General features: G+C 42.9%; 1 protein-coding gene across 2 annotated transcripts in view; it reads right to left on the minus strand.

Moving 5' to 3' along the window:
- The window catches only part of Rop (Syntaxin-binding protein Rop), a 63,140-nt gene that overhangs the window by 32,967 nt on the left and 4,395 nt on the right, over positions 1-25,778 (minus strand). For both annotated transcript variants that reach the window (XM_037413626.2, XM_075879645.1), the window contains exons 5-7: positions 20,658-20,761; positions 12,083-12,231; positions 8,759-8,843 (exon numbers count right to left, since the gene is read on the minus strand). In XM_037413626.2, coding sequence (XP_037269523.2) covers positions 8,759-8,843; positions 12,083-12,231; positions 20,658-20,761 — 338 coding nt within the window. The remainder of the gene's footprint in view (positions 1-8,758; positions 8,844-12,082; positions 12,232-20,657; positions 20,762-25,778) is intronic.

Consider the following 25,778-nt stretch of genomic DNA (forward strand, 5'->3'; position numbering starts at 1 on the left):
ATTTTGGAAGAGAAGGCCAAAGAGATGGCTACTTGGATAGGAATCGACTTCCGGGTGAGCGATTGCTGGCTGAGCAGTTTTAAAAAGCGGCATGGTCTTTTCTTTAAGACAGTTTCTGGAGAAAGTGCAGCTGTCAACAGAAATATCTGTAGCCACTGGCAACAGGAGAGGTTGCAAGAAATTTTGGAAGCCTACAAACAATGGGACGAGTTTAATGTTGATGAAATGGTGTTGCTTTACAAAGCACTCCCTACTAAAACTCTAGCTTATAAGGGGGAAACCTGTGTGGGAGGAAAGCAAAACAAAGATCATATTTCGGTGCTAGTAGGCGCCAACATGGACGGTAGCGAAAAGTTCAAAATGATGGTCATGAAGAAATTAAGGCACCCACGCTGCTTTATAGGTGTGTGCATGCTGCCTGTCATGTACCACGCGAACAGGAAAGCTTGGATGACACAAGCAATCTTCGAGAAATGGTTGCGCATAGAGGATAGAAGTATCACAGCAGAATAGGAAGGTTATTTTTATTGTTGATCAATGCCCTGCTCACGGTCAAGTCGATAGACTCAAATCGATCAGCCTAGAGTACCTGCCACCAAATGCGACTGCAATCATTCAACCGATGGACGAGAGCATAATTAAAGACTTGAAAGTTCTCTATGGCCGCCAAATCCTCCAGCGAATGCTTCTTTGTGCAGACAACAAAAAAGATTACAATGTGGACTTGCTCTCAGCTCTTCACATTCCAACCGATGCCTGGGAATATATGAAAGTGTCAACTGTGCAAAAGTGCTTCCACCATGCAAGATTCTCAAGACAAGAAGTCCTTCCAGATGAGGAGGACAACATTGCTTAGGCTGAGCAGGCTGATATTCTCTTCAGTCAGGTGACACAGTCTACTTCTTTCACGCGAGAGGACTATGAAACACTTGATGCAAACATCGCCACATGCCAAGAGGACAGCCTTCAGGAACTTATACACGATTTTCTTTTAGACTCATGGGCGCCGCCATCTTGGACTGATAAGCGTTTGTTTTGTCAATTTTATATGTCGCAATGGGGAATGATCGTGGTCATAAAAAGTTTAATGTGCTGGCAAAGCGATTATGTGCAAGTGAGTTCACCGTAGAACTGTTTGTTTATTTGATATGAGTACTAAACTGCAACGTTATCAGTCCAAGATGGCTGTGCTTGAGCGCATTTGGAAAATGGTGTATAGTTGAAGTTCAAGATGAGGACCCGTGCTCAAGTGATGATCAGATTATGTGCGATCCCGAGCCCTTTTCAGTGGCGAACAGTGCAACAAGAGATGCTGTCATCCTGTTGCAGTGCTACTTTGAACATGATGGTGGCACTAAGTTCCTGCCCAGCCTTTCAGCAATGCACTCCTACTTTGTGAGAAAGTGCTTGAACAAGGCCAAGCACTGTTATCACCTCCTTTTTTTTGAGTCAGATATTTGCAACATTTGTCTTTCTAATCGACTATAGTAGTATTGTATATTTCAAATGTTTTTGTTCTGTCAGCCACAGTTGGTGCTTTTAAAATGAAGTCATATTTCATTCACTTTGTGGGCTTTGCCTAAATGAAAATTGTCATAAACGGGACAAAGTTTCTTGCCCCCTTCGAGTTCCATTTGAGAGGAGTCCACTGTATATGCATGCACACTACCGCGGCTACGAATGCACTTACGTCATATATATACGAATGAACATACATACACGCATGTGCATGTACATACTACACACACGTGCACATGCCTCCTTCACACACGCATTCGTGTGCGTGTACATGCATACCCATACGAAATAAAAAATTACTGTAGCTTAATTTCAGAATGTGTAGCACTATTACTTGCGCAGAAAACGAGCATATGCAAAAAATACACTTACACACATAACGCAACGAATTTCCCAAAGTGCTTGCTTTATAAACAAACTATGCTCTGTGCTTAGAGAAGTCCGAATATTGATAAGAATGTACACGCGCTACTGAACGGTGTACTCACCGAGGAGAATTAAGTAATCGTGAGCGAATCGATTAGAACAAACTACCATAGTGTTCGTCACCTGCCTTTTAAAGTGTAAGTTTCTGATTTGCGCCGTTCTCCATCGGGTGTCGTCTGCAACTTTCGGGAAGTGATAGAACGATACGTTGCCATCTTTCCACCGCGATGCCACGCATTGCGGCAAACTTAAATGGTCTTTGAACATCGCTTTTCTCTTTTTTGTTGGAAGTTGGCAAGGAAGAAGAAGCTGGCACAGATGTTAGTGAATAACAAGAAATGACTGAAGCGCCAATTAGACGCACGCACGCTATAGTGAAAAAGAAAAGTCACAGCGGTGGCCCGAGAATGACTAGCCACGCATCAGAGCGGTCTGGTTTCGGACCCGAGCCAAGGCTGCTACTTCCATCGTTCGGTGACCTGAGGGGCTCCAGGACTACCAGGGTGCACTGACGTTCGCATGCCTGTGGACAGCTCTGAGCTGTCAATCTTCGGGCTCGAGCTCAGGCGAAGCTGTCCGGCCAGGACTCTACCTCGAGGCCAGTGTGTAAAATGCATGGTCAGCTTGTGCAGCAACCACCGGCTGCCTAGGAAGGCTGCTTCTCCTACGGTTCGTGTAGCTGCTCAACGCCGATGCCAACTATGAAGACAACTGTATCGACCCCGTGCTTCGGGCCCAAGCTCCTACGCAATGACGTGGGTGAGATGCCACTCCAACGTTCCGCGACACACTCTCGTGTATAGAAACTGTGTGCTTAGGACTTTTTGTTTAGGGACCAATATACAGCTTCTGTATATCTTAGTAAGTGTATCCGAGAGATAAGACTCGTTATATTTGGGTTAAGTGTTCTCAAGCTATTGTTATTAGATGTTTGCGTCAAATGGACTCATCCTTCGGGAAGTGTCCAGAGGTGGCTCCTCAAACCTCCCAAATCGAACCTGCGCATTGTACGAAACAAAAAACCACAGCGTTACATTGGCGTCCGCAGTGACAGGATGAGGCCGTTTGCAAACCTGGTTCACGAGTCCAAGATAGCTTGAAAAGTGAGCACGGCAGAATCAACGGTCTTGCCGTTACCCATAGGTTTAAGATGTGCAGAGTTGAAGGCCTGGATTGAGGAATGTGAAGCACGTGCACGTGAGGAGAGGGCTGCTGAACGAGAAGGACAAAATAAAATGCTGATAGAACAGTTGAAAAGTGAGGAACTGAAGCAGAAAGCCTTTCTGCAAAAGCTCAAGTTCACAGAGGTATCAAAGGTGCAGTTAGGAATGAAAAGAACTGGTATCTTTGTGTTCAGCTGCGGATTAGCGCATATCTGACCGAGCGAACGCAGTTCATAAAAATAAACCAGCAAAGATCGGAGCTATCAAAAGTTACATCAGGTGTACTGCAGGGCAGCGTCTTAGCCCCTATTTTATTCCTTGTATTTATTAACGATTTTCCCCAGTCCATTAGAACGAACATCAAGCTTCTCTCCAACATTTGTATTATTTATAAAGAAATTAACTCTCCTTCGGACCATATGGCTCTTAGCAATGCCCTATTATCAGTATCTAATTGGTGCACGAAATGGCAGATGACCTTAAACGTAAAAAAATCGGCTTTGTTAAGAATATCGCATAAACAAACGCTCTCATATTTTGATTACACTATTGACGACACACCACTAACTTCCATAAAACAGCATAAGTACCTAGGACTAGTGATTTCTAATGATCTTAGATGGGAGGCGCATGTTAACTATGTTACATCTTCAGCCTTAAAAAGATTATTTTTCCTAAAAAGAAGACTACGTTCCGCACCACCTAAAACAAAACTATTAGCCTATAAAACCTTAATCCACCAATTATTAAAATACGCCAACTTAGTCTGACTCCCGGCAACAAAGAACCTAATTAAAAAGCCACAAGGGATACAAAGGAAAGCAGTTAGAGTTACCTATAGTAAATACAGTTTGCTCGACTCACCCTCTGAACTGATTGCAAGAGCCGGGCTACTAACATTACGAAATCGCACTAAACTCGCACGCCTAAAAATGCTCTTCCAACTTATTCATAGGCAGCTAAACATCCACAGCTTGAGATTCATATCTACTTCAGAAACCAGACAGTCACGCCATAAACATTCACTAACATTACAGGAATACCGTTTCAGCACCCACTGCTTCAAGTATTCCTTTTTCACACAGTCAATTAGAGAATGGAATAGATTGCTCGATTGTCTGACTAATACTAAAGATTGAAATACTTTTTATCTTTACTTGAAAACCACATTCGTGATACTCATAGCTTAAATATTGTTTTTCTTTTCTATGCTTTTTTGCTCGCTTGTACAGTTCTTGGTGCTTCTTGAATATGTCAGTGTCATCAGTGCATTACGTAGTATAATATTTTTGTGTATATCTGCCAGACATAGGTTGTGATTTTATACTCTTCATGTACCATTATAGAATATCTGTTGTCGTGCATTCTTGCATGCAAGTGCAAGTGTATCTATTGTGTATTTGGAAGTATATGTATTTCTTGTGTATTTTGTTTGCCCTCCTGCAATAGTCCCCATTGGGACTGGCAATATGTAAAATAAATGAAAAAAATGTTCGGTCAAAGCGAGTTATGCTCTTTTGGGGTGAATGACCTGGAACCTCTTAATAGCATTTTGGTCGAGATAGACACTCAGCTAAAGCACGGAAGATAGATGGGCAGCCAGGCACTTGAAATTATTAGGAGCGAGCTCTACGACCATCTCAGGTCAGATGAAGACAGGGGTTGTTGCAACACAGCCATGGAAGAAATTTCAAGTTCATTTGCAAGTGATGTGGCTATCTGGAAAGGTGCAATCCAAGGTACATTGCCTTCGGCAGCGCATACGCTGTGAGATAGCTCTGATGTATGAGCTAGTGATGACACCGAGCAACAGAAGCCGAGCAACAACTGACACTGAGCAACAATGACTGCAACAGAAAACCAGTCGGTGGCCGAATGCTGTGTAGCACAGGCTGCAGTAGTGGGTGACATCGGTATCGTAGAATACGCTGTAGACAAGCCTCCTCAAGAGGCAGTTACATTAATGTCTCGGGGTAGTGCAGAACAGAGTTGCTTGAGAGAACTGGAACAGAGTGCGGAAACACTAATAGAAGAACAAAGAATAGACTCTCAAGTTCCGTACTCATTCTATGATGATGAAAGTAGCCAAGATGACACAGGTGAGAGTGTTAGTCATGCTGAAGAGCTAAGTGGATATACAGCTGAATTAACAGAAAGGAAATCCGAAAGAGCCTTATTTCCCCAGTTCACTGCTATTGAAGCTGTGGGGAAGAAAAGTTGTGCTCTTTGCCATCTTACATTGACCAGGTCAGTTCTTATATGACGCCTGGACCATTAGAGGCCTACGAGTCCAAGCAAGGCATTCATGCCGTCTTTCAGACACTGTGGTACTAGCGTGCTTGGAGGCAACGCGTCGAACAGTATGACAGACAAACCTGCATCGACGCTAGCAATTGGATGGTTGAGCACCTGATGTTCCATAGCTGTAGGTACAGGCGAGCCTACTGTCGAAGACTCTTTCACAGTCATTCCATTCTTGCCTCCAACCAGGTGATCAGGGCTATTCCGCTCTTGTGTAAAACACTATAACTTGAGAGTTAAGCAGAAATTACCGGTGGCTTTTTTGGATCTCGATTGTGGAACACGGAAGGGTATCTCTTGTATATAGTTGAGATTATGAACTTGCACGCAATCTGCAGGGTGACATGATGTACAGTTTTTCATGACAGTGTATATAAGTACGAAATAGTAGTATGTGCAACAGATCCATATTGGGTTTCAGAACTCAAGTCCAATTGAGTGTATTTAGTGCTTCCGAATGTGGTAATTGGGACGATGTTTAGTGAACTGTGTGGGGGACATATATGTAGTGAATCTGTGATGTGGTGCCAAACGCACACTTAACGGTTGTTTTTTTTTTTTTGAAAAAAAAAACTTAAATGAAAGGGGGGCCTCTGTGATGAAGTGTGTGGAATTTAAAGTGGTTAGAGCGCGCGGAACTTGAAACAGACGAAACGAGCGGGATCTGAAGTGCACGACATGAACCAAGTTGAAAGTCGGCAAGGAAGAAGAAGCTGGCACGGATGTTAGTGAATAACAAGAAATGACTGAAGCGCCCAGTTTCACAAATGACTGAAACGATACAGTGAAACAGAGGAGTCGCAGTGGTGGCCCGAGGAAGACTAGCCACGCATCAGGGCGGTCGGGTTTTGGACCCGAGCCAAGGCTGCTATCTCCATTGTCCGGTGACCTGAGGGGCTCCAGGACTACCAGGCTGTGCTGACGTTCCCGTGCTCATGGACAGCTCTGAGCTATCGATCTTCGGGCTTGAGCTCAGGCGAGGCTGTCCGGCTGGGACTCTACCTCGAGGCCAGTGCGTAAAATGCAGCGTCAGCTAGTGCAGCGTCCACCGGCAGCCTTGAAGGCTGCTTCTCCTACGGTTCCTGTAGCTGCCCAACGCTGATGCCAACTACGACGACAACTGCATAGACCCCGTGCTTCGCGCCTAAGCTCCTACACAACAGCGCGGGTGAGATGCCACTGCTTTAACATTCCTCGACACACTCTCTGTATAGGAACTGCATGCTCAGGACTTTTGTTTAGGGACTAATATACAGCTTCTGTATTTATTGGTAACAGTATCCGACAGATAAGACTCGTTATATTTGGGTTAAGTGTTCTCAAGCTATTGTTATTAGATGCTTGCATCAAACGGACTCATCCTTCGGGAAGTGTCCTGAGGTGATTCCTCGAACCTCCCAAATCGAACCTGCGCGTTGTGCGAAACAAAAAACCACAGCGTTACAAAGACCACCAGCTACCACCCCTGCGTCAACAGGATGATAGAGCACTTACACCGGCAATTCAAAGCAACCATCATGTGCCACCTGGACTTAATGTGGCTCGAGGCCATATCCCAACCGTCAACCTAGGTTTTCACAACCCCTTAAAGCCGGGCATTCAGGCTATGGCCTCTGAACTAGTCTACGGGAATCCCTCCGTTTCCCGGGCAAATTTCTCACTGCAATGCCGTGCAACACTTTCGACATCCGATCCCACCGACGACACCATGCACCACTGCCCCCCTCTGCCCGTCTCCCACAGCCCACCATCGTAAACATACACTTTTCGTCTTCAGTAAGCTAGCAACATGCACAAATGCTTCTCTTCGCAATGACACCGTCCCCAGCCCTTTCCAGCTACCCTACAGAGGAACATGCGTGGTTGTCCAACGCAGCGGCAAAAACTTTACCCTGGGCGCAAATGGCAATGTCAGTATTTCTATTCATCGGCTGAAGCCAACATATCAATTCCGGCATACTGGAAAATGCCAGTCCTTTCACAGGCATCTATCAACAACTGCTGACATAGCAGCCCGCTTTTGTTACAAAGCGCTATGGATGGGAGGGAGGTATGCTTCTACAAGCTCTGAGAGCTTTCCACTTTGTGAGGGGGGAGGGCGATATGAAGACACAATCTGCATAGAATTCCATGCAGCCTCCTCCTGCCTAACATTTAGCTCGGCATGACATGACTGCTGCACTTCATTCGATAAGCCACAGTGTCACCTCAGCACCACCCGAAGGAGACGTCATCGACGGTCACTACAAAACCAGGCTGCAAGCTTAAAAGATCATCATTGCTCGGCTACCTCAGACGAGCGTCGCGTCGGAATGCTCACCCGATGCTGCTGCTATACTAGTTGAATAAACAGTTATGTTTTCTTGTTGGGGTCCGTCCCTCAGTTGACAAGGCATCCCACAACAGTTATTCGATGTATTGCTACCTATACCATAAAATTATATTAGTGTTATGTAATAAAATGGCTTTACAGGTCTTCTGTTGAACCTATGCATAGCGGCAATCGAGATTTGACAGAATCTTGCTCGACTTTTCAGACAATGTTTATGCAAAATTGTGAGACAGAAGATGTAGGATAATGGCTATCGAACATGGCATCATCCCCAGTTGCCTTCTGAAGAAATAGTGTGAAAATCCATACACAGTCACCGGGAACAAGAGCACCATAATTATGGCTGCCACCTCGATTATACAACACATTGCAACACTGTATGTTCATTGGACTCAGCAGAAAGTAGAGTGCAACAAATCTGGACAATACCCGAGGCTTTGATGCAAGCCGACGACTGTACAAGTTCCGCTCATGCTTGATATTGGCTCTACTGTACCTGTGTTTCTTTTGGCTTTCCACATGCCACGTGGCCACATAATTACGACTTGGTTGATGTAGCATAATATGTAAATTTGCGAACTGCCTCTCAGGTTCAACAAAACTTACTTTTCCAACAGTGCAACACATTAACCACAACATTATAAAAGAAACAGAAGCACATATAGAAGGAAAGTTATATAAACGGACAAATAAAACTAATTGATTCTTGAAATGAATCTGAGTAACACTGCAAGACGAGCTAGTTCATATGGATGCACAATTTATTTTTAGCGCACACTGGCACACGAACAAAGAGAGGGAGCGACACCAACGGTGGTGTCGTCCCCTCTTTTTGTTCGTGTGTCAGTGAACGCTAAAAGAGTAAAATTGTACTGTTAAACAAAAACACAACTTAAGATGTGCACTTATGATTTACAAGTCCATATCTGAAGATACTAATAAGACTAACACCTGTACATGTGTTCCATTATGCAAGTACCAGCTGGCATTTTCTGTACAAAATATGAAAACCACTTACTTCTCCCATGGTCGGTTCATCTGCCTTGTATGCATCCAGTCTTTGATACAACATCTGTGCCAGGTCCATGTTGTGATCAAAATCACTGCAAAATGGTGGCACCAAATGGTCAAAATTTACACTGCAAAAGTGTGTACATTGCAACAAGCAAGAAGTTCTGCCGATGTATACAGCGGACATACACAGGGATGCAAAAGAAATAAAGAGACAATGGCTCGAAACCAGAACAAAGTTTACAAATCAGCTTGTGGCAACACATCCTGTGGAAATCATTCATTGGGCTGCGTAGAAGTATCGCGTAGTGTGCGTCACCACAATCTTGAAAACCCACGTGCAAAAAGGGTGTAAGTTTTAATCATAAGTAGTGATATGTTTAGCTAGGCAAAAATATATTCCTGAATGGTGAAAACAGTCATGCTTTGCACAAATTTCTATCGACACGTCCTTTATTATTAGCGCTAAGGCTTAGACACCCAGTTTTTGTGTAGCCTACTTATGTATCCCCCAGGCACTCTCCTATTGTGCGAACACTCATGCCTACTCTTCTGAGACTAGCGAAATTCCTACACTTTGAACCAGCACTGAGTCATTTAGTGCTACATTGCAAATATTGTGCAGCACCTTAGTGCCTACTTTGAGCCCAGAGGGAAAGAGCCAGAGAGGGAGCTGCAAGCAAATTGTCATTGACTGTACTGTTTTTTTTTTTCTCCAAAACTTTTGAACACACAGAAAAGCCCTTTGCAGTCTTCTACAAGTCTGTACCTTGACATTGAAACCTTCCAAGTACACTTTGCATGGCACCTGTACAAATACAGAATTTTCTCTTATACTAGAACTGATGTTCCTGCCGGGGTCAGGCAACACTACTTTTTTAGTTATTAGCCATAGCAATCAAAATTTTTGTGATATATTTGTAGTAGTATGCTAACTTCCACAGTAAGTGCCATATTTTTATACTAACAGGAAAATTGTTAACTACGTACACTAGTCTGTGGTCACATGGCAGGGCAGCTCTGACAATTGAAGTTTATGCCACCAGGTGGTGCCCAAGGCTATTTTCACAATTTTCTATGCAAGCGTTGAATTTGTTGTGAAATTTCACTATTGTAATTACATGCACGCAATACATAGGACACTCATGGGGAGCTATTGTATAGCTCTGCTCCTATTTATAAATGAACAACAAATCTGTAACACACAAACCATACAGCTCATAAAAGCACCGTCAGACAATACTGCAAAAAGTGGAGTCTGAAGCTTCAGAGTACAAAGAATGGTGAAAATATTGCATTATGGGCATGCAAGAGGCATGTAAACTATACTATGCTGAAATACTTGCCCTGCATATGTTGTATCATTTTGAACAAAAGGAAATTATCTAAATGGGTCTTAGCAAAGCGGTATTGCGCTCTCCCTTAATATATAGAATGAAGGCATTTTCGCAAAATCCATCCTCAAGGGTGAAATGTTTACAACGATCTTAAAATCTCGAGTTGCTTAAAATTTAAAAAATTCTGAGTAACAATTTCTACTTTTTAAAATGTGTAAATCGTGAAGTATTACTTCTCAAAACAACAATATCATTATGAGTCACCTTACGAACTATACTTTCTGGCCTGTACCATATGAACTATACTTTCTGGCCTGTACAGCCGTCTTGTCTGACAGAATAAATTAAAAAATAACAAAACTACACAGTTTTACATATTATTGCCACAATATTATGATGGCACATTCTGTAGTAGCAGACTTTGCATTAAGCATTAATTTTGAGTCCTTGAGGTTTTTTATTGTGGAACTGAATTTAAGTACACGAGCATTTTTGTATTTCAACACCACAGGAATGTGACATATATAGCCACGAACTGCACCCTCATGCTTAGCATTAACCTGGTTGTACATAAAATTAGCTTGGAAAGTATGAACAATATGAATAGTAAGCAAATGGGCCATTAACACTTTTTAAAGTGGTAATGTCACTCCTCTTATATATTAGTATGATGGCATTTTTCGAACTCTGGCTACACATTTGAAATCCTGAGGCATTACAAATAAGGAGTTGCAAGGTTTTCCAGTGAAATATGTGCTTGATCTTATATTACGTCACCTTGCATTCTACCTTTTTCCTGTAGCCTTTAAATGAGACATGTTTTTCTAGCCATTTTAGCTACATAACAGCAACGCGAGGACGGGACCTTTTCCAAGTTTTTTCGGTGCCATGAAAAGCTTAATTATGAGCAAATTGTAAATAGCAACACACTACCATGTTAGCTTAAGTCACAAAACCTAAGTGCCATCACTACAATGGCATTGCAACAGATGCGTGTACCATATTTGCTGGCGTAATCCTCGCACTTGCATAACTCCCGCAGCCCCCACATCGCCCAACAAAAATACAATTTTTTTTTTTCCTCGAGTAAATATTTCACCCCCCAAAACTACTACAATAACGTCGCCTGCTCGTTCCAGCCACTAATGATGATAGCGCGTGCCATATGGCACCATCTCTTTAAGCATCAAGCATACTATTATTGCACGGATATTCAATCCAAGCCAAGCCAAAGTGGCAAGTGCGCGTTGCGGCATGTTTTGTATGTTGTGTCGGTAATCTTGTCAAGTTATGGGGCGATACTGAAGCTACACGGCTGCTTTCAAGTTGAAAGTGATAGATCGTGCACTAAACAACGGCAACAGGGCCGCCGGTAGGCCCTTCGGAGTCTACAAGGTTTGTGTTCGCTACTGCTGACGGCAGCTGAAAGCCACCAAGACGCGTTGGGCCTGCCGTGTGCCTAAAACTGGGATTGATGTTAAACTTTATTTCTCCAGAAGGAAACTGCGGACGATTCAGTTAAATAGTCATTAGCCCAATACTGACGTTCTACGCTTACCTTTTGAGGGTGCATGTTGAGCGACGAACGCTACCGCTACGCCCGCAAGCTTTGCGTATGGTATTCTAAATCTTGACTATTTGTTTGCACTTTTTGTGTCTTGTCTTGTGTCTTGCCTTGTGTTGAACCTGTGCTTTTATTGTTGAGGTAAGTTTTAATTAGCACTTCTCAAAGCTTGCTGTTAGTTGCTGGTGTGAGAATTCCGATTTACGGCCACTTCATTTTCTTTTTCGCTCTGCGTTTTTATGGGAAGTTTTCCCCGCGTAATTCTCACGCTTTCCAACTTTGCATCGGTTTTTCGCCAAAAAAAAGTGCGAGGATTATACGAGTAAATATGGTAATAGGTGACTTCTTAAATTCGCGTGGATCACCCAGAGGAGTCTGCAACCACACCTCAGTTAATGCCTTTCACCATACAAAGTGAACTGAATCTCACCTCCGGTACCGCAGAGATGGGTATTCACCCAGCGTTGCACACAATGTTGCCACTTGCTCCGCAATGCGTTCCAGGTTGGAAGTGCGTTCGTTTATGCGGTTTGGATTGTAGTAGAATTGGAATGTCTCTGGAGAGTCCAGAGAGAAGACCTGCAAATAGGGAATTTGAAATTACACTAAAGCTATCCAGAGGAAAGAGATTTCTTTTTTGCAGCAATATACAGCCAGAATGTAGTATTAAAAAATAAATGCCATTTTTAGTGCACAAGACAAAGTAAACAAAGAAGGCAACAATGCTTCAATAAAGGTGTCTGGCAAATATGTTAGTCAATCCCTTTCAGTTATGGTGTGTACAAATGTACGTGCCAACTTCAATGTCACGTCACGCACTGCGTGTTGAATCAAATGGTTTGAAACTTAGTGTGCACATTCATGCAGGCCTTGTAAGTGGACAACTGGCGATACTTTAACTTCATTAAGCTGCGTATTGCTGCAGAGGATCACTTTGCTGGATGCACTACTATGTTCGACATGATGGTTTCCAGGACCAGCGTGAAAAGTATTTTTTGTCTTTGCTCAAAGCAAATACAACCGAAAAACAAACTGTGCATGCATTTCAGACCTAATAGTGGATTCTTTGATGAGAGTACTGAAGCTTACTGGTGGCAAAATAATTAGATAATTGGTTACACTCTTATTAACTTGAATTACAAAAACTCGCCCAGAACAATGCTTCGTTTTAGTACTATGAATGTAATATTGAGTGCCTTGGAATTATGCCATGCGAATTTGACGCGTTTCTGACAGTGCATCATAAATCATGACTGAAGGGGCTATAGTAAAATTTGTTGCTGGGCTAGCTGGTTATTACTTGTAATATGAAATATTAGGCTTGCAATAGAGTAGCTGGTATTACTTTCTTGTAATATGTTAGTATATTACGTGTATCAAGCAGCTTAGACCATTGCAACATGATCATGCAAAGTCATACATTGCAACATGAACATGCAAAGTCATATGAATAAATTTTGCAGTATAGAGCTCACTGTAGCAGACAATACAATATGCTACTCTTAATTCCAGAATAATAACAAGTGTAAAAAAAGAAATTGATGTAAATGCACATGCCAGCCAGTATACTATCATCTGAGCCCATCGTTGTCCCGTTTTCAATTGCAATGTGACAATTATTGGTAAACAATTATTGGTTATGGTGAAGGCATTATGCCTTCACCATAACGTTCCACATCAAGTTTACATCAACAATATAGTACTGCGCAGCACATTTAGGTAGTTTGTGTAAATGAAAGCACATGAGGGATGTTGCTGGTTGCGGCTCAAGCACAGATCAAAGGTGCTAGCCATCTCTGTTGAACAAAAGCCCATGGAGAAATGCCAGAGGGGGGGGGGGGGGGGCTGCATCACTTTGCCAAGAACTGAGAACTTTGTGAAACAGGTGCAGTAGCATGCAAGCTACCTCAATGGAGATCAGCAGGTGAACCATATCTTAGTACATGTGCTGTCACTTATTAAATTGTACTGAAGTTAGAGCACAAAAGCTGCTCTGTTTACTGCAGTGGCCATGTTCCCTTATGCAAGCGTTTTGTAGAGCATTGACAGATCAGATCCTAACAGAGTTAGCTGCTAGCCTTATATCATATAACATTACAATTCATTGCTATCACATTTAGTGCATTGTTGGCGAGGCAAACTTTATTTTAACCCTGTAACCAGGTCTCAGATAGATGTTCAGAGGAAAGTGTATGCATCTTGTTTTTGTTTTTAATAAATAAAAGGAAAGAGTAACTCTTGAGAATTCCTAGGTCTTTTGCTGGCATAGTAGTACATGTCAAGAGAACAATGAGCTTAATTCTTCAATGGCCTTTTGGCATGTTAGGTGCCCCGAGGGGGAGAAAATGTAAAAACTTTTGTGTAGTTAGATTTACCGTGAAAACAATATAGATAGAATTTTTTCCAAAACAATGCAATGAAAGCTTTACCCTAGTCTTTTACACCGATGATTGGCAGAAAAAGATGTGGAAGTCTCGCAACAATGAGGAGCTGAAGTAAGTATTCCATTACCATTGTGAGCATCAGCAGTGGTACCGTTGGGCAAGGCTAAGCAAGGCCTACAGTGTACTAGCAATGCCATTTTTCTTCAGTTTTCTTTGTCAGTCTCCTGTTTTCCTTTTTTTATTTCCTTCAGAAATTACTGGTAGTCGACGGCAGTTTTCGATAGGCTTTAAGAAAAAAAATTATTGAGTACGCCGAAGAGCACGGAAATCTGGCGGCACAATGGGAATTCAATGCATCGAAGAAAAGCATCCTACACTGGAGGAGCCAAAAACAGCACATCCTATCCCGAAGAAAAAAAAAAAAAAACACCGACTAGGTTCTGGTTGGCGTTGCTATGGTCTCTTGAATATACTGGCTAGTCTGCCGTCTCCGCTCTCCGCCGCCACTCAGTGATGCATGGGTGGTGGTGCTGTATGCTATCGAAGTTCCTTGAGCAGACGGCCCTCCCGCGACTCCCACCTACAGACGGGCAGGCGCAGCCGTTTGCAACTGCGCTTTGGTGATTGTTATAGCTCGAGAACAGAACGGCAACAAAGGGACAAGAAGCGTTCTGATCTCGCGCTATAACAATTGTCATGTCATACCAGCTCGCCCAAACCGCCACGCGTTTTGGCGTTCGCGTGCCTTTCCAAGTCTGCGGTGTTTCTTATTACAAATGCTAATATTGTGTATAAATTAGTGGTGGTGTTATGCCTTGGGCGCCCACCTTTTCACTTCGTAGTCGGTTTCCACCCTGGACTAACGGTAAATGAGCTAATTTGTTTTTGCTTTCCCACGCAAAACTGCTATTGCCGTCGCTTGTTGGAGAAATACCTTAGGCTCTTTCTCGGTGGTTTAGCTTTCGTATCTTTTTATTATGCATGTTTACCTTTTTCAATTATTTAATGATGACGTGTGCACTTACAAAATGGAAACTCATACCGGTATCTAAACGCGATAAGCCGAACTAAAAGAAAGGTGAAACGCAGGGTGAATCTGTAATGAGTGTTTACTGTTCAGAAAACAAAAACAATTTAGAGTATCTTGTTGGGCGCGTACAGCATAAATCAAGCGGCCCCTTTACCTCAATAAATTCAAACATAGCAAAGCAAAGAAATAATTGCAGTGTGAGACAAGTGAGGTGGGCGAGCGGTCAATCAATAACATTGAGGAGCACATCTTGTTAAGCGTTCTTTAATTGTGCCACGAATGTGCCTTTCGTGAGCATGTGAAACAGTGATAAAGAAAGAGATATGTGCAGTTGTACATTTAATTTTTCTGTGTTCTGTACGACTGAAAAGATTGAAATTACCATCCACCGTTCGCGCAAATAATGCCTACTTCACACCTATTTCGCGTTCATTCTCGCAGCCTTCAACAGTTTTAAAGAACAACCGCATATGGGGAAGAGGGCACAAAATACAAGAGCAGTAATATAATATAATATATTGGTAATATAATATAGTAATATAGTATAGCAAGTAATAATAAAGTAATATACTATAGTAAGTAATAATCACGAGAGCAGTATTATACATCTGATGGCATGAGAGGTTGATACACATATTCTTCTGATAGCATTTTGTGCGAATGTTCTTCTGTTAAAGTTTGAGGAACTTATTTCTCGCTTAATTATATTGTCTGGTCCTAAATAGTTTGAACAAAATCATACGAACTTTTCTAACTATGCATAAAAAAAATAAGATTTTAACTGAAGCCTGCTACCGTGTGTGATGAATTTTTCCCTCTCATTCTGAAAATATCATTGTGTTTCTTTTTTCTGTGACACTGAGAACCAATTTGTATTAATCAGAGACTTAGTGCAGTAAATATGTTGTGATGTTTTTATTCTCAGAAATGTTTACATATGGCAGGGAAAACTGAGCTTACAAATAGTAGTTCATACGTTTGTGAGAACAAGTTAATTTTACTTATATTATAATGGCAGCCTTTCTAAATACACAAAAAATTTCTTATTATGCCCTTTAGTTTTTCTTCAAGCAACCGCGTCCTGTTGAATAAGTGACTAGTTCCGCCACTGTGATCGCGTCAGTGCCTCAAAAAGAAATGACGTTGGATGTAACCTTTGGTCCGTTAAAGACTGTTCAGTCACCGCCCACTCAAACAGAAACAGAATGGGTAGTTCATCCGGGAGTACAATAATAAAAGACAAGGCACGATGCACCACAGATTCCCCCCTGCGCAGCTTACGTGAATGCGCCACACGCTCGGATAGACTGCAGCGCCCCCTGCGCATGCATCAGTGGCATGGACGTGGCCTTGGATGGGGACGGCGTGGAGACTGCAGACTAGCCAGTATATTCTAGGGACCATAGCATTGCATAAGTCTGTTGCCAAATTTAGGGGTCAGTGTTGCCAGACTGCCACCAGATTTGAAGGATAAATTTGCCCCTGTAGCTGTGCCTTTCCCATGAGGGCTTTGTGTCGTCAGCGATGCATTTTGCGAATGCGTGTGCGAAGTTGGTCATTTTAAATAACAGATTGAACGTATAACCCGTGCTGCGCAAGTTGGCGTGCATTTGCTGTGTGTGCAGCTGTGCAATTAAGAGACCGGACACGATCGTATCTCAGAATTAGGAAATCAACGCGCAACGGCGCATATGAGTACACGCTGAAAGGGAACTGAATCTGTGCGGCCTGTTTCAATACACCGGGCTTGTGTTGTCGAAGCAGGGAATATCTACCCAGCTGTGCATACTAGTTGACTGCGCACAATGACAATTTGGGGGAAACTGAATTTTGTGGACGGACTGAAGTGCACCCCGAACTGGAAACGCTACTCGCCAAATTCGTCCCGGAGCTGCGTGCAAGGTCGCTACCTGTGACAGTGGAGTGCATCCGCATGAAAGCTATTGAGATAGCGCGCGACTCTGGACTCACGAGGGCACAATTCAAGAGCTTGCCATTGTGGGTGCACTGATTTCTGAAGCGAAAGGGCTTTGCACTCGGGCGGCATACTTCCGTGTGCCAAAAACTGCCTGAAGATTTCGCTAACAAGCTGATTGAGTATCAGTGCTTTGTCGACAGCATTGTTACATGATGGGACACACGGGCAACGCTGACAAAACTCGCTCTGTTTCGATGTGCCTTCGAACTGGACTGTGACCGCTAAAGGATCCAAGCAAGTGAAGCTCTTGACAACGAGCAATGAGCATTCAGGATTTACAGAGATGCTCGCACGCACAACCGATAGAAAGATACTGCCCCCTTATATCATTTTCAAGAGAAAAGGGTTACCAAAAGAAGACTTTCTTTTGAATCGAACGAAAAAGAGTTCATGAATGAGTTCCTCATGCTTGAGTGAATCTGGCTCGTGCGGAATTGGCAAACTGGTGCACTTTTTCAGTGTCCAAGCATGTTGGTGCTCGACTCATTTCGAGGCCACTTCCAGACTGATGTTTTTTAAAAAGAGCTCTGTCCGATGGCAAGACGAACCTTGTCGTGATCACTGGGGACTAACATCAATCCTCCAGCCATTGGACATAGTACACAATAAACCCTTCAAAGATCGTGTGCACGAGCTCTACAATGAATGGATGCTGCGTGACAATCCCAAGACCCTCGCTGGCTGGCCACCTACATCGTCCACCGCTCGCGACCGTTAGTGGCTGGGTGTCGTCAACTAGGAAATCTCTCCTGGAAGAAATGTTGCACAAGTCGTTCTGCTAATGCTGCGTCAGCAATGTATTGGATGGAATGGAGGACGATGCATTCTGGGACCAAAGTAATGAGAAAGAGACGTCGTTGGACTAAAGTTAGGCCGAGTCTGACTGATAGCACTCAGTGACCTTCTGGCGGTCAACTACATAAGATTAGTTTCAAACTAAAAAGAAACGTCACCACAGTGCAACTGGTTGTATCGCGTATTTATAAAAAGAACGGGGGAACCACGATACTTTGCGATTTTTAAAATTTTTTTTTTTTCGGAGGCAGCATCGAGGCAAGCCCTTGCTCCTCATGGGAGGCCTAGGAGGCTAACTCCCGTATTCTAGAACGTCCCTTCACTCAACACTTCCCCTTCACTTGAGAAAGCCGATAGGAGCGCCGTCTCTAGGCACGACAAGTCACTGCATATCATCGACAATCTGATGTGATTCTTTAGTGGCGCAGCGTCATTTTCAGCCGAGCGGTGGCGCAGTGCTCAACTCTGTCCAGTGGAGGGTGGAAGCCGAGTCGAGGAGCGTTTGTGAATATGGGGGTAAGCCACCTAAGCCTGCTGGTTTCTTACAATAAAGTTCATTCCTCCTCCTCCTCCTCCTCCTCCTCAAAATTCAAAGTTGGGCAGTTAACCTACATTCCAGTTTTTATGGTAGGTGCACAAGATAGAACACTGGGCACGAAAAGTTCAGCTGGACTCCCCCACTATTAGACCCCTCATAATCCACATTGTACTCTCCGACATGAAAAATCCAGAAATTTTAATTATCACTTTGGTATTGCTCGTTGGCTTCCAGAACACTGCCACCGTCTAGGCTGAATTCCTAGGCAGAGGGTAGAAGACATTTTGCATACAGATGGTATCAAAGTAAATAAATTTTTAAGGCAGCTTATAATTAAAATGGAAGGATTTGCAAAGGTGTTCGGTAGGGCCACGGTTTTTACACCATAACCAACATCGGCCATTACGGAGAGCAATCTTATCAACTTTAATGTCTTTCTGTATTACAGCGCCGCCTGCTCAACTCTCCAGAAGAATGTCAAAGCAGGCCCAAGAAATGTTGCATCCTCCCTCTTAACTGCAACATCACTGTGAAGCAAAGCATAGATTTTGACCGCGTGCAGTTAAAGCAAACCAGCAGAACCCTGCCTAAGCAGACGATCATGCTTAGAACACATTAGTTCAATAGCCTTGACAGCTGCTGCATCACGTGACATGCAATGTAAATGCTGACAGTTTTGTGGGACACAATGTACATCTTGTGCTTCCAAACCTAGCTAGCATATGTGAAAAACCATGCAATATTATATGACTGGTATCGCCGTGCCTCAGCACTGCGGGGTTCACAATGGTCAACTGCAGTACATAGATTGGCAGATTGTTTTATGTAAGCAAACACTGAGCTTAATGATATGTGCTCATATGCCTCTACCAAAATTTTTTTCCTTACAGAGCATTCACTCTAAACTACTAAGCAATTCCTTTAAATTACAAAGCACAGAGTTTATTTTCTACATGTGGAATAGAAGGATAATATAATGCCTGCACAACACTTATATTAGAGATGTCACAAAGGGCTAAACCATGGGCGCCCTCCGCTGACAAGGAAATGCTATGTAGTACACGGAGGACATCACAGGGTAACTGGCATTGGTCACTAAGGGAACGAAGAAAATGAGACTTGCGCGTACATCACACCTCTCATCAGATTACGGTCTGCCCACTCATGGCGGGAGGAGATGTGCATGAAACATTCGCATCTTTTTTGGGTACTCCTCACTATTGCACAACAACTGTTACAGTTGTATCTGCATACATTGAACTCTAAAAAATGGGTATTAATATGTCAAATATTGTGATATAAAGCCTTTAATGCAATCACTGTATTGTTGATATGAATATGAATGTGCACGTAAGCTTCATAGCACCACTCATGATAATGTAAAGAAGGCACCTCGACGAAATAAGTTTTTTTTTTATTCTGTATTTTTCCATAGTTACTACTTAGGAATGCAGGGTTATATGCAGGGGTAGGTTCTGACTGAAAAATACAGTATCGACATAAATAGAATCACAAATGTTCACATGCAGCTGTGTATACTCATCTAGCACCGAAAGCGGCTTTAGGGTTGGCTTTATTTTTCAACAATGTACTCTGTGTGCTTTTTGAAGTGCTCTATGCATAGGCAACATAAGGTTTCTTTTCCTAACATTCAACTGTATTTATTATTACCAGCTTTTGCAGAAAACAGCATGTTCTTCGATTTTATGGCATCCGTCACGTTAACAACGTTTACAAAGGAAGAGGAGAAGCAAATGTGCAGGACAGGCCTGGAGCGCAATGACATGAAATCATGGAGAAAAGCATGCGATGGCAAGCGGTAGTTTCTACTCACTCCATGCGACACCATTCTAACCATACCACTTGTGCTCCCATATAGATGCAGGAAAGCTCTTTCCATTAGAAAACTTAGATATTTGTACGAGAAAGCCAACTTGTGGCTTTTCATGCTGCCCTGAGAAGTTGGCCCGATGTTTGATATATCAACTGTTCCAGCTAGTATTTACATTCGATGTTGCTGGAGATTTTTCTATGCATTATTGTTCATTGCTGCATTCGAAAATAGCTTGATAGAAAGGATAATTTGATGCACCCATGTTCAGTATAGTTAGGTTCGACTGTACTGCCAAGGTTGCTGCTGTGACATGAAAACTTCAATTATTTAACTATTTAGCTAAATATGCTAGCGATACACAGAAAAGGCATCAAGAGTAACAGCAAGGTTTTGTATATTTGAAAGCAGCTGTACAATACAGTGAAGAAGAGCCCTAGACCACCGACCTGACTTTCATATGGCAGAAAAGCAATGTTGACTTCCTTCAACGTCTTTATTACTTTTGCCATGGATGATTTGCATATGTCTGTGAACAGGTCATCTGGACATTCTGAAACAACAAGCACACAATGATGTGGTCAAGAGGAATGATTTCTTTTTTTCTTAGGAGACCAAGAAAAAATAATGCAAATTCTGGAAAAATGTCACTTTCAATAAAGACTTCTTTTTGGGGGAAAATTATTTATTTTAGTGCGTGAAACTGTAAGCAAAAGAACATGACATGACAGGGTGCACGCTACAATAACTTGGTTCTTGATCACATGGCAGGAGTAAGAGTACACGGGAGAGATAAAGGGCAGACTGTCGACAGGAGTCGCTTTAAGGTGACTACACGATTGGTGTGCACGCAGTTTCACAAATGGCATTTAGCCATTATCTAAGTACCCTTAAGACACAACAGGCTATTCAGCTGTTTCTAGTAGTGATGGTACTGCACTGCAAGTGCTGCATTTTTAGTGGTGACATGTAGGAGTTAATAAAGCTGCAGTTACAATTTCCGGATGTAACAGCTGGGAAAGGAAACATAGGAAATGGGGGGAAATGATTCTTAAATGAAAAGAAGAGAGAAGTGAGCCCCGTAACTGTCTCTCCGAGGGAGGACACCTCAATAGTAGCTCACGAGGGGTTAAAAGGATATAATTAAAAGGCATAGAAATAGAGAGAGGGGGAAGGAGCTAATGCACATGGCTCTATAAGAGGCATTTAAGAGCAAAGTAGTTGAGGAAATGTAACATATGGGAACATATGCACAAGATTTAGCTGCAATCTTAAAAATTCATAACTAATTAAATGGCATTTTTTTATGAGAACAGTAGCAGCCCTCGAAAGCACACTGAAAGTAAGAGCTGGTGTGTTTCAGTTGTAAAAGAAGAGCAGCAGCTCTGTCAACCAGAGGTACAAGAGTACTTCTGCGACACCGAGAAAAGCACAAAGTAATCTTAGGCACTCTTGTCTGGAAAGTGGAATGCGACATTTTACAAACGAGTTCGATTGACGTCAAAGTACTCCATCCGGCTTGTTTGTTTTTATTTTGCCTCAGCTGGCAAGTGCAGTGGCGATCAATGGCAGCAGCCAAACATAGTGGTTTGGCCAACTTATTTTGATATCAATGAGATAAAAATCTCTAACTATTATACACTAGAATCTGGCAGTCCTAGTTTATCTTGAATGTAGGCATCAGTACAGTCAACGACATTAACAGTGACGTGATTCACACAAGCCATTTTGGCCCATCTTCTGGAGCAACTAAAATCTTACTTTGGAGTCACCTAACAACAGTTTAGAGTAGTTATTTGCCACACATTCCTGGCCGTAAACATGTCTCTAAGCTGAAGCTGTTCCACCCAATGTAAAAAAAATCCATTAATGCATGCATACACGCATGTTCACTTGGTATACTCCTCAAGATGAAATTAGGCCACTGCTCTTTGTTTTTTTGCAGACATCCCTAAGTCAGCTCAAGCTACCTGATTGATTTGTGGGGTTTAACGTCCCAAAACCACGATATGATTATGAGAGACGCCGTAGTGGAGGGCTCCGGAAATTTCGACCACCTGGGGTTCTTTAACGTGCACCCAAATCTGAACACATGGGCCTACAACATTTCCGCCTCCATCAGAAATGCAGCCGCCGCAGCCGGGATTCGAACCCGCGCCCTGCGGGTCAGCAGCCGAGTACCTTAGCCACTAGACCACCGCGGCGGGGCAGCTCAAGCTACCTAACACTTTCCAGAAATTAAATGTGTATTTAAATGATTCTGGCTTCCTCTGGAGGTTTAGTTACAATACGGACGCACAGTGAAAATTTTTAATGCATTCTAGCATTTATTATTTTTTAAATGTCCAATTACGTTAATGCTTTTAGTAAAACCTAGTCTGTCTTTGTTTGGAGAAGTGTCTACAGTCGTGCTTTATGCACAGAATCGTTAGGATCCTGGTTAATGAGCAGCTCATAAGGAGCAGGGCTATGTAACTGGTCACTTCTCCCCGTTATTGAATTCGTGCTCTACAAAATTGACAGTGATGGGGGAGTACACAGTGACATTTGACAAGCTTTGACGTGTACAGTTTCTGAGGTCGAGAAGCCCAGCTGAGGTCTACCACAAGACTGGTACACCATGACTTCTCAGTGAAGTAACAGACACTTGGTATAGCTCATGGTATTGTTGGTAAAATCTGCCGATTGTATAGCCTTAAAACTCAGGCACCCTGTATAAATAATTTAGCAGTAATCTAGAATGAATAGCACTAAAAAAATAAAACTCGGTTGTACATATGAATTACTGTAATCAATTTATACAGGCAGTCAAGTTTATACAGGCAGTCGAGTAAGACTACCTACCAAAAACAACTGTCATTACTTTCCCCCGACTGTATCTATGACTGCTAGAAACTATTTTATTGAACTCAGTAATATCTTACAGTATGGCCTAGCAGTGATAGATAACTAATGCCGTAAGTTTTGCCGTATGGGCGAGTTGAAATCTAATGCAGTAAGTTTGATGATTTGTGGGGTTTAACGTCCCAAAACCACTATATGATTATGAGAGACGCCGTAGTGGAGGGCTCCGGAAATTTCAACCACCTGGGGTTCTTTAACGTGCACCCAAATCTGAGTACACGGGCCTACAACATTTCTGCTTCCATCGGAAATGCAGCCGCCACAGCCGGGATTCGATCCCGCGACCTGCGGGTCAGCAGCCGAGTACCTTAGCCACTAGACCACCGTGGCGGGGCAATGCAGTAAGTTTTGCAGTGTCGGCGAGTCAATGTTTGGAAAGTTTGCGCCCAGCAACTGCTTTAACTACGAAGGCTAATCAAATAAACAAGTAAAGACCGTTTGCTAATATTTACATATTCACGCAAGAGAATAAAGATTTACTAGTGCAGGGCCATCTGTTCATTCTTCATCAAGGTGCTGAAGTCATTGTTCTGGCTCAGCAGTTGTTTACTTGACAAGCAAAAGATGTGAAACTGTCCTCAAAAATCGCTGCTCCCACCAGTTGCAAACTGCGAGCTGTATAATACGATTTTCGCAGGCAAAATGAACATGACGTTCTCGAATTCGTGGGCAGTTGTGCCTAGTTCATGAACCTACACTGATGAGTGAACGAACTGTCAAGAAAACGGTGCTGATACTGCACAAATCGTCGCAGGATTGGCACGAGGAAGAACGGAGTGGAAGGCTTAACATCAAGACCAGTGGAACTGTTCAACAAATGAACCGAGAATTGCTTTTAGATCAATGACAGTTTGTAATCCGTCAGATAGATTTGCTTTTGTTGAATGCTCTACAATTTGCATGGTTGTAACTGAAAAGCTTGAATATCACAAAGTGTGTGCAAGCTGGGTACTGAAAATGCTTACCAACCAACTCAAACAGCAAAAAATCAGCAGGCGGTGAACTACTATGATGAGGGATTAAAGAAATTGTTCGATTTAACTGATATGTAGGGTTTAACATGGCAAAACCACCATATGATTATGAGAGACTACGTAGTGGAGGGCTCCGGAAACTTCAACCACCTGGGGTTCTTTAACGTGCACCTAAATCTGAGCACACGGGCCTACAATATTTCTGCCTCCATCGAAAATGCAGCCGCTGCACCTGGGATTCGATACAGCGACCGGCGGGTCAGCAGTCGAGTACCTTAGCCACTAAACCACTGCCGCGGGCTCTAAAGAAATTGATACAGCGGTACTAAAGGGCTTACATGATCGCAATGTACATCGACGTCCAACACAAAACATGGGATTGTATTTTTTTGCTTTATGTGACGTTCGCTTAAAACACCGCCGTTGAAAAAACAACACAATTTACACCGTTTTGCCTTCTCTACAGCCGCGAAGTGAAGGCAATGCTAAATGCTATGCTTTCTTGTGAAGACGCCGATCAATTAACAATTTACTCTAAAGAATTTGCAGACCATGCCGAGGAAACTCGCCAGCTCGTCCGGCTACACATTGGTCAGCAGCAACAGGTCGATGCACGATACAACAACATGCGTCACAATGACGTATCTTAGAGTCCGGGAGACCTACTTTGGCACACGGGCCTACAGCATTTTTGCCTCCATGGAAAATGCAGCCGTTTAAGCCGGGATTCGATCCCACGACCAGCGGGTCAGCAGCAGACACCTTAGCCACTAGACCACTGCGGAGGGCCTTCAGAAATTGGTGCAGCAGTACTAAAAGTGCTAAGTTCATGGTGATTAATATGTGGGGTTTAAGGTCCCAAAACTACCACATTATTATGAGAGACGCCGTAGCAGAGGACTCCAGAAATTTCGACAGCCTGGGGTTCTTTACCGTGTACCCAAATCTGAGCACACGGGCCTACAACATTTCTGCCTCCATGAGAAATGCAGCCGCATCAGCAGAGATTGGATCCCGCGACCTGCGAGTCAGCAGCAGAGTATTTTAGGCACTAGACCACAGCGGTGGGGCAGAAGTTCATGGTGGTTGTGTAGAAAAGTGAAGAAGGTTCATACAAAATGAAACCAGCCAATAGACACTTTTACTAACAAGTATTTATTTTTTGGAGACCAAACAGCCCTTACTTTACGAATGACCCTCGTACGTAGCACGTTCCTGCCTAGTGGTATCCTATGGCTTTTGAGTGCCTGCCATGGTGTTTTTCATCGAAAGAACGAAGTCTTCATGGATGCTTAGCACAAACAATAAAATTTCGCCAACATGTAGCAGGTTTCACTTCTTGACACAGTTCAGCACAATTGGTGCAACTATCACATCACTGCTTCAAAATGAGTGAAGTAATATCTGTAAGACATATCATCGCAGGGGTGAATGGGAAACACGTGAATGAGGGACCACTTTCACAATCACGCGTGTTTTGCTACTCTCCCAATGAGAATACTCTAATGATTTTGGAAACATGGTCAATTTCTCTTCCCTTATCACATTCCCACATGCTCTCCAGATGCAAACAACATTCCAATAATGACTTGAGAGTCACTGCTCCCACTGTGCATGGCTTTGCTTCTGTTGCCCCAATGTTCTTCACCACAAAAGCTGCCTGAAACTGCTCAATGGTGCCATTATATGCTT

Source organism: Rhipicephalus microplus, chromosome X, assembly GCF_043290135.1.
Source record: "Rhipicephalus microplus isolate Deutch F79 chromosome X, USDA_Rmic, whole genome shotgun sequence".
NCBI lineage: Eukaryota > Metazoa > Arthropoda > Arachnida > Ixodida > Ixodidae > Rhipicephalus > Rhipicephalus microplus.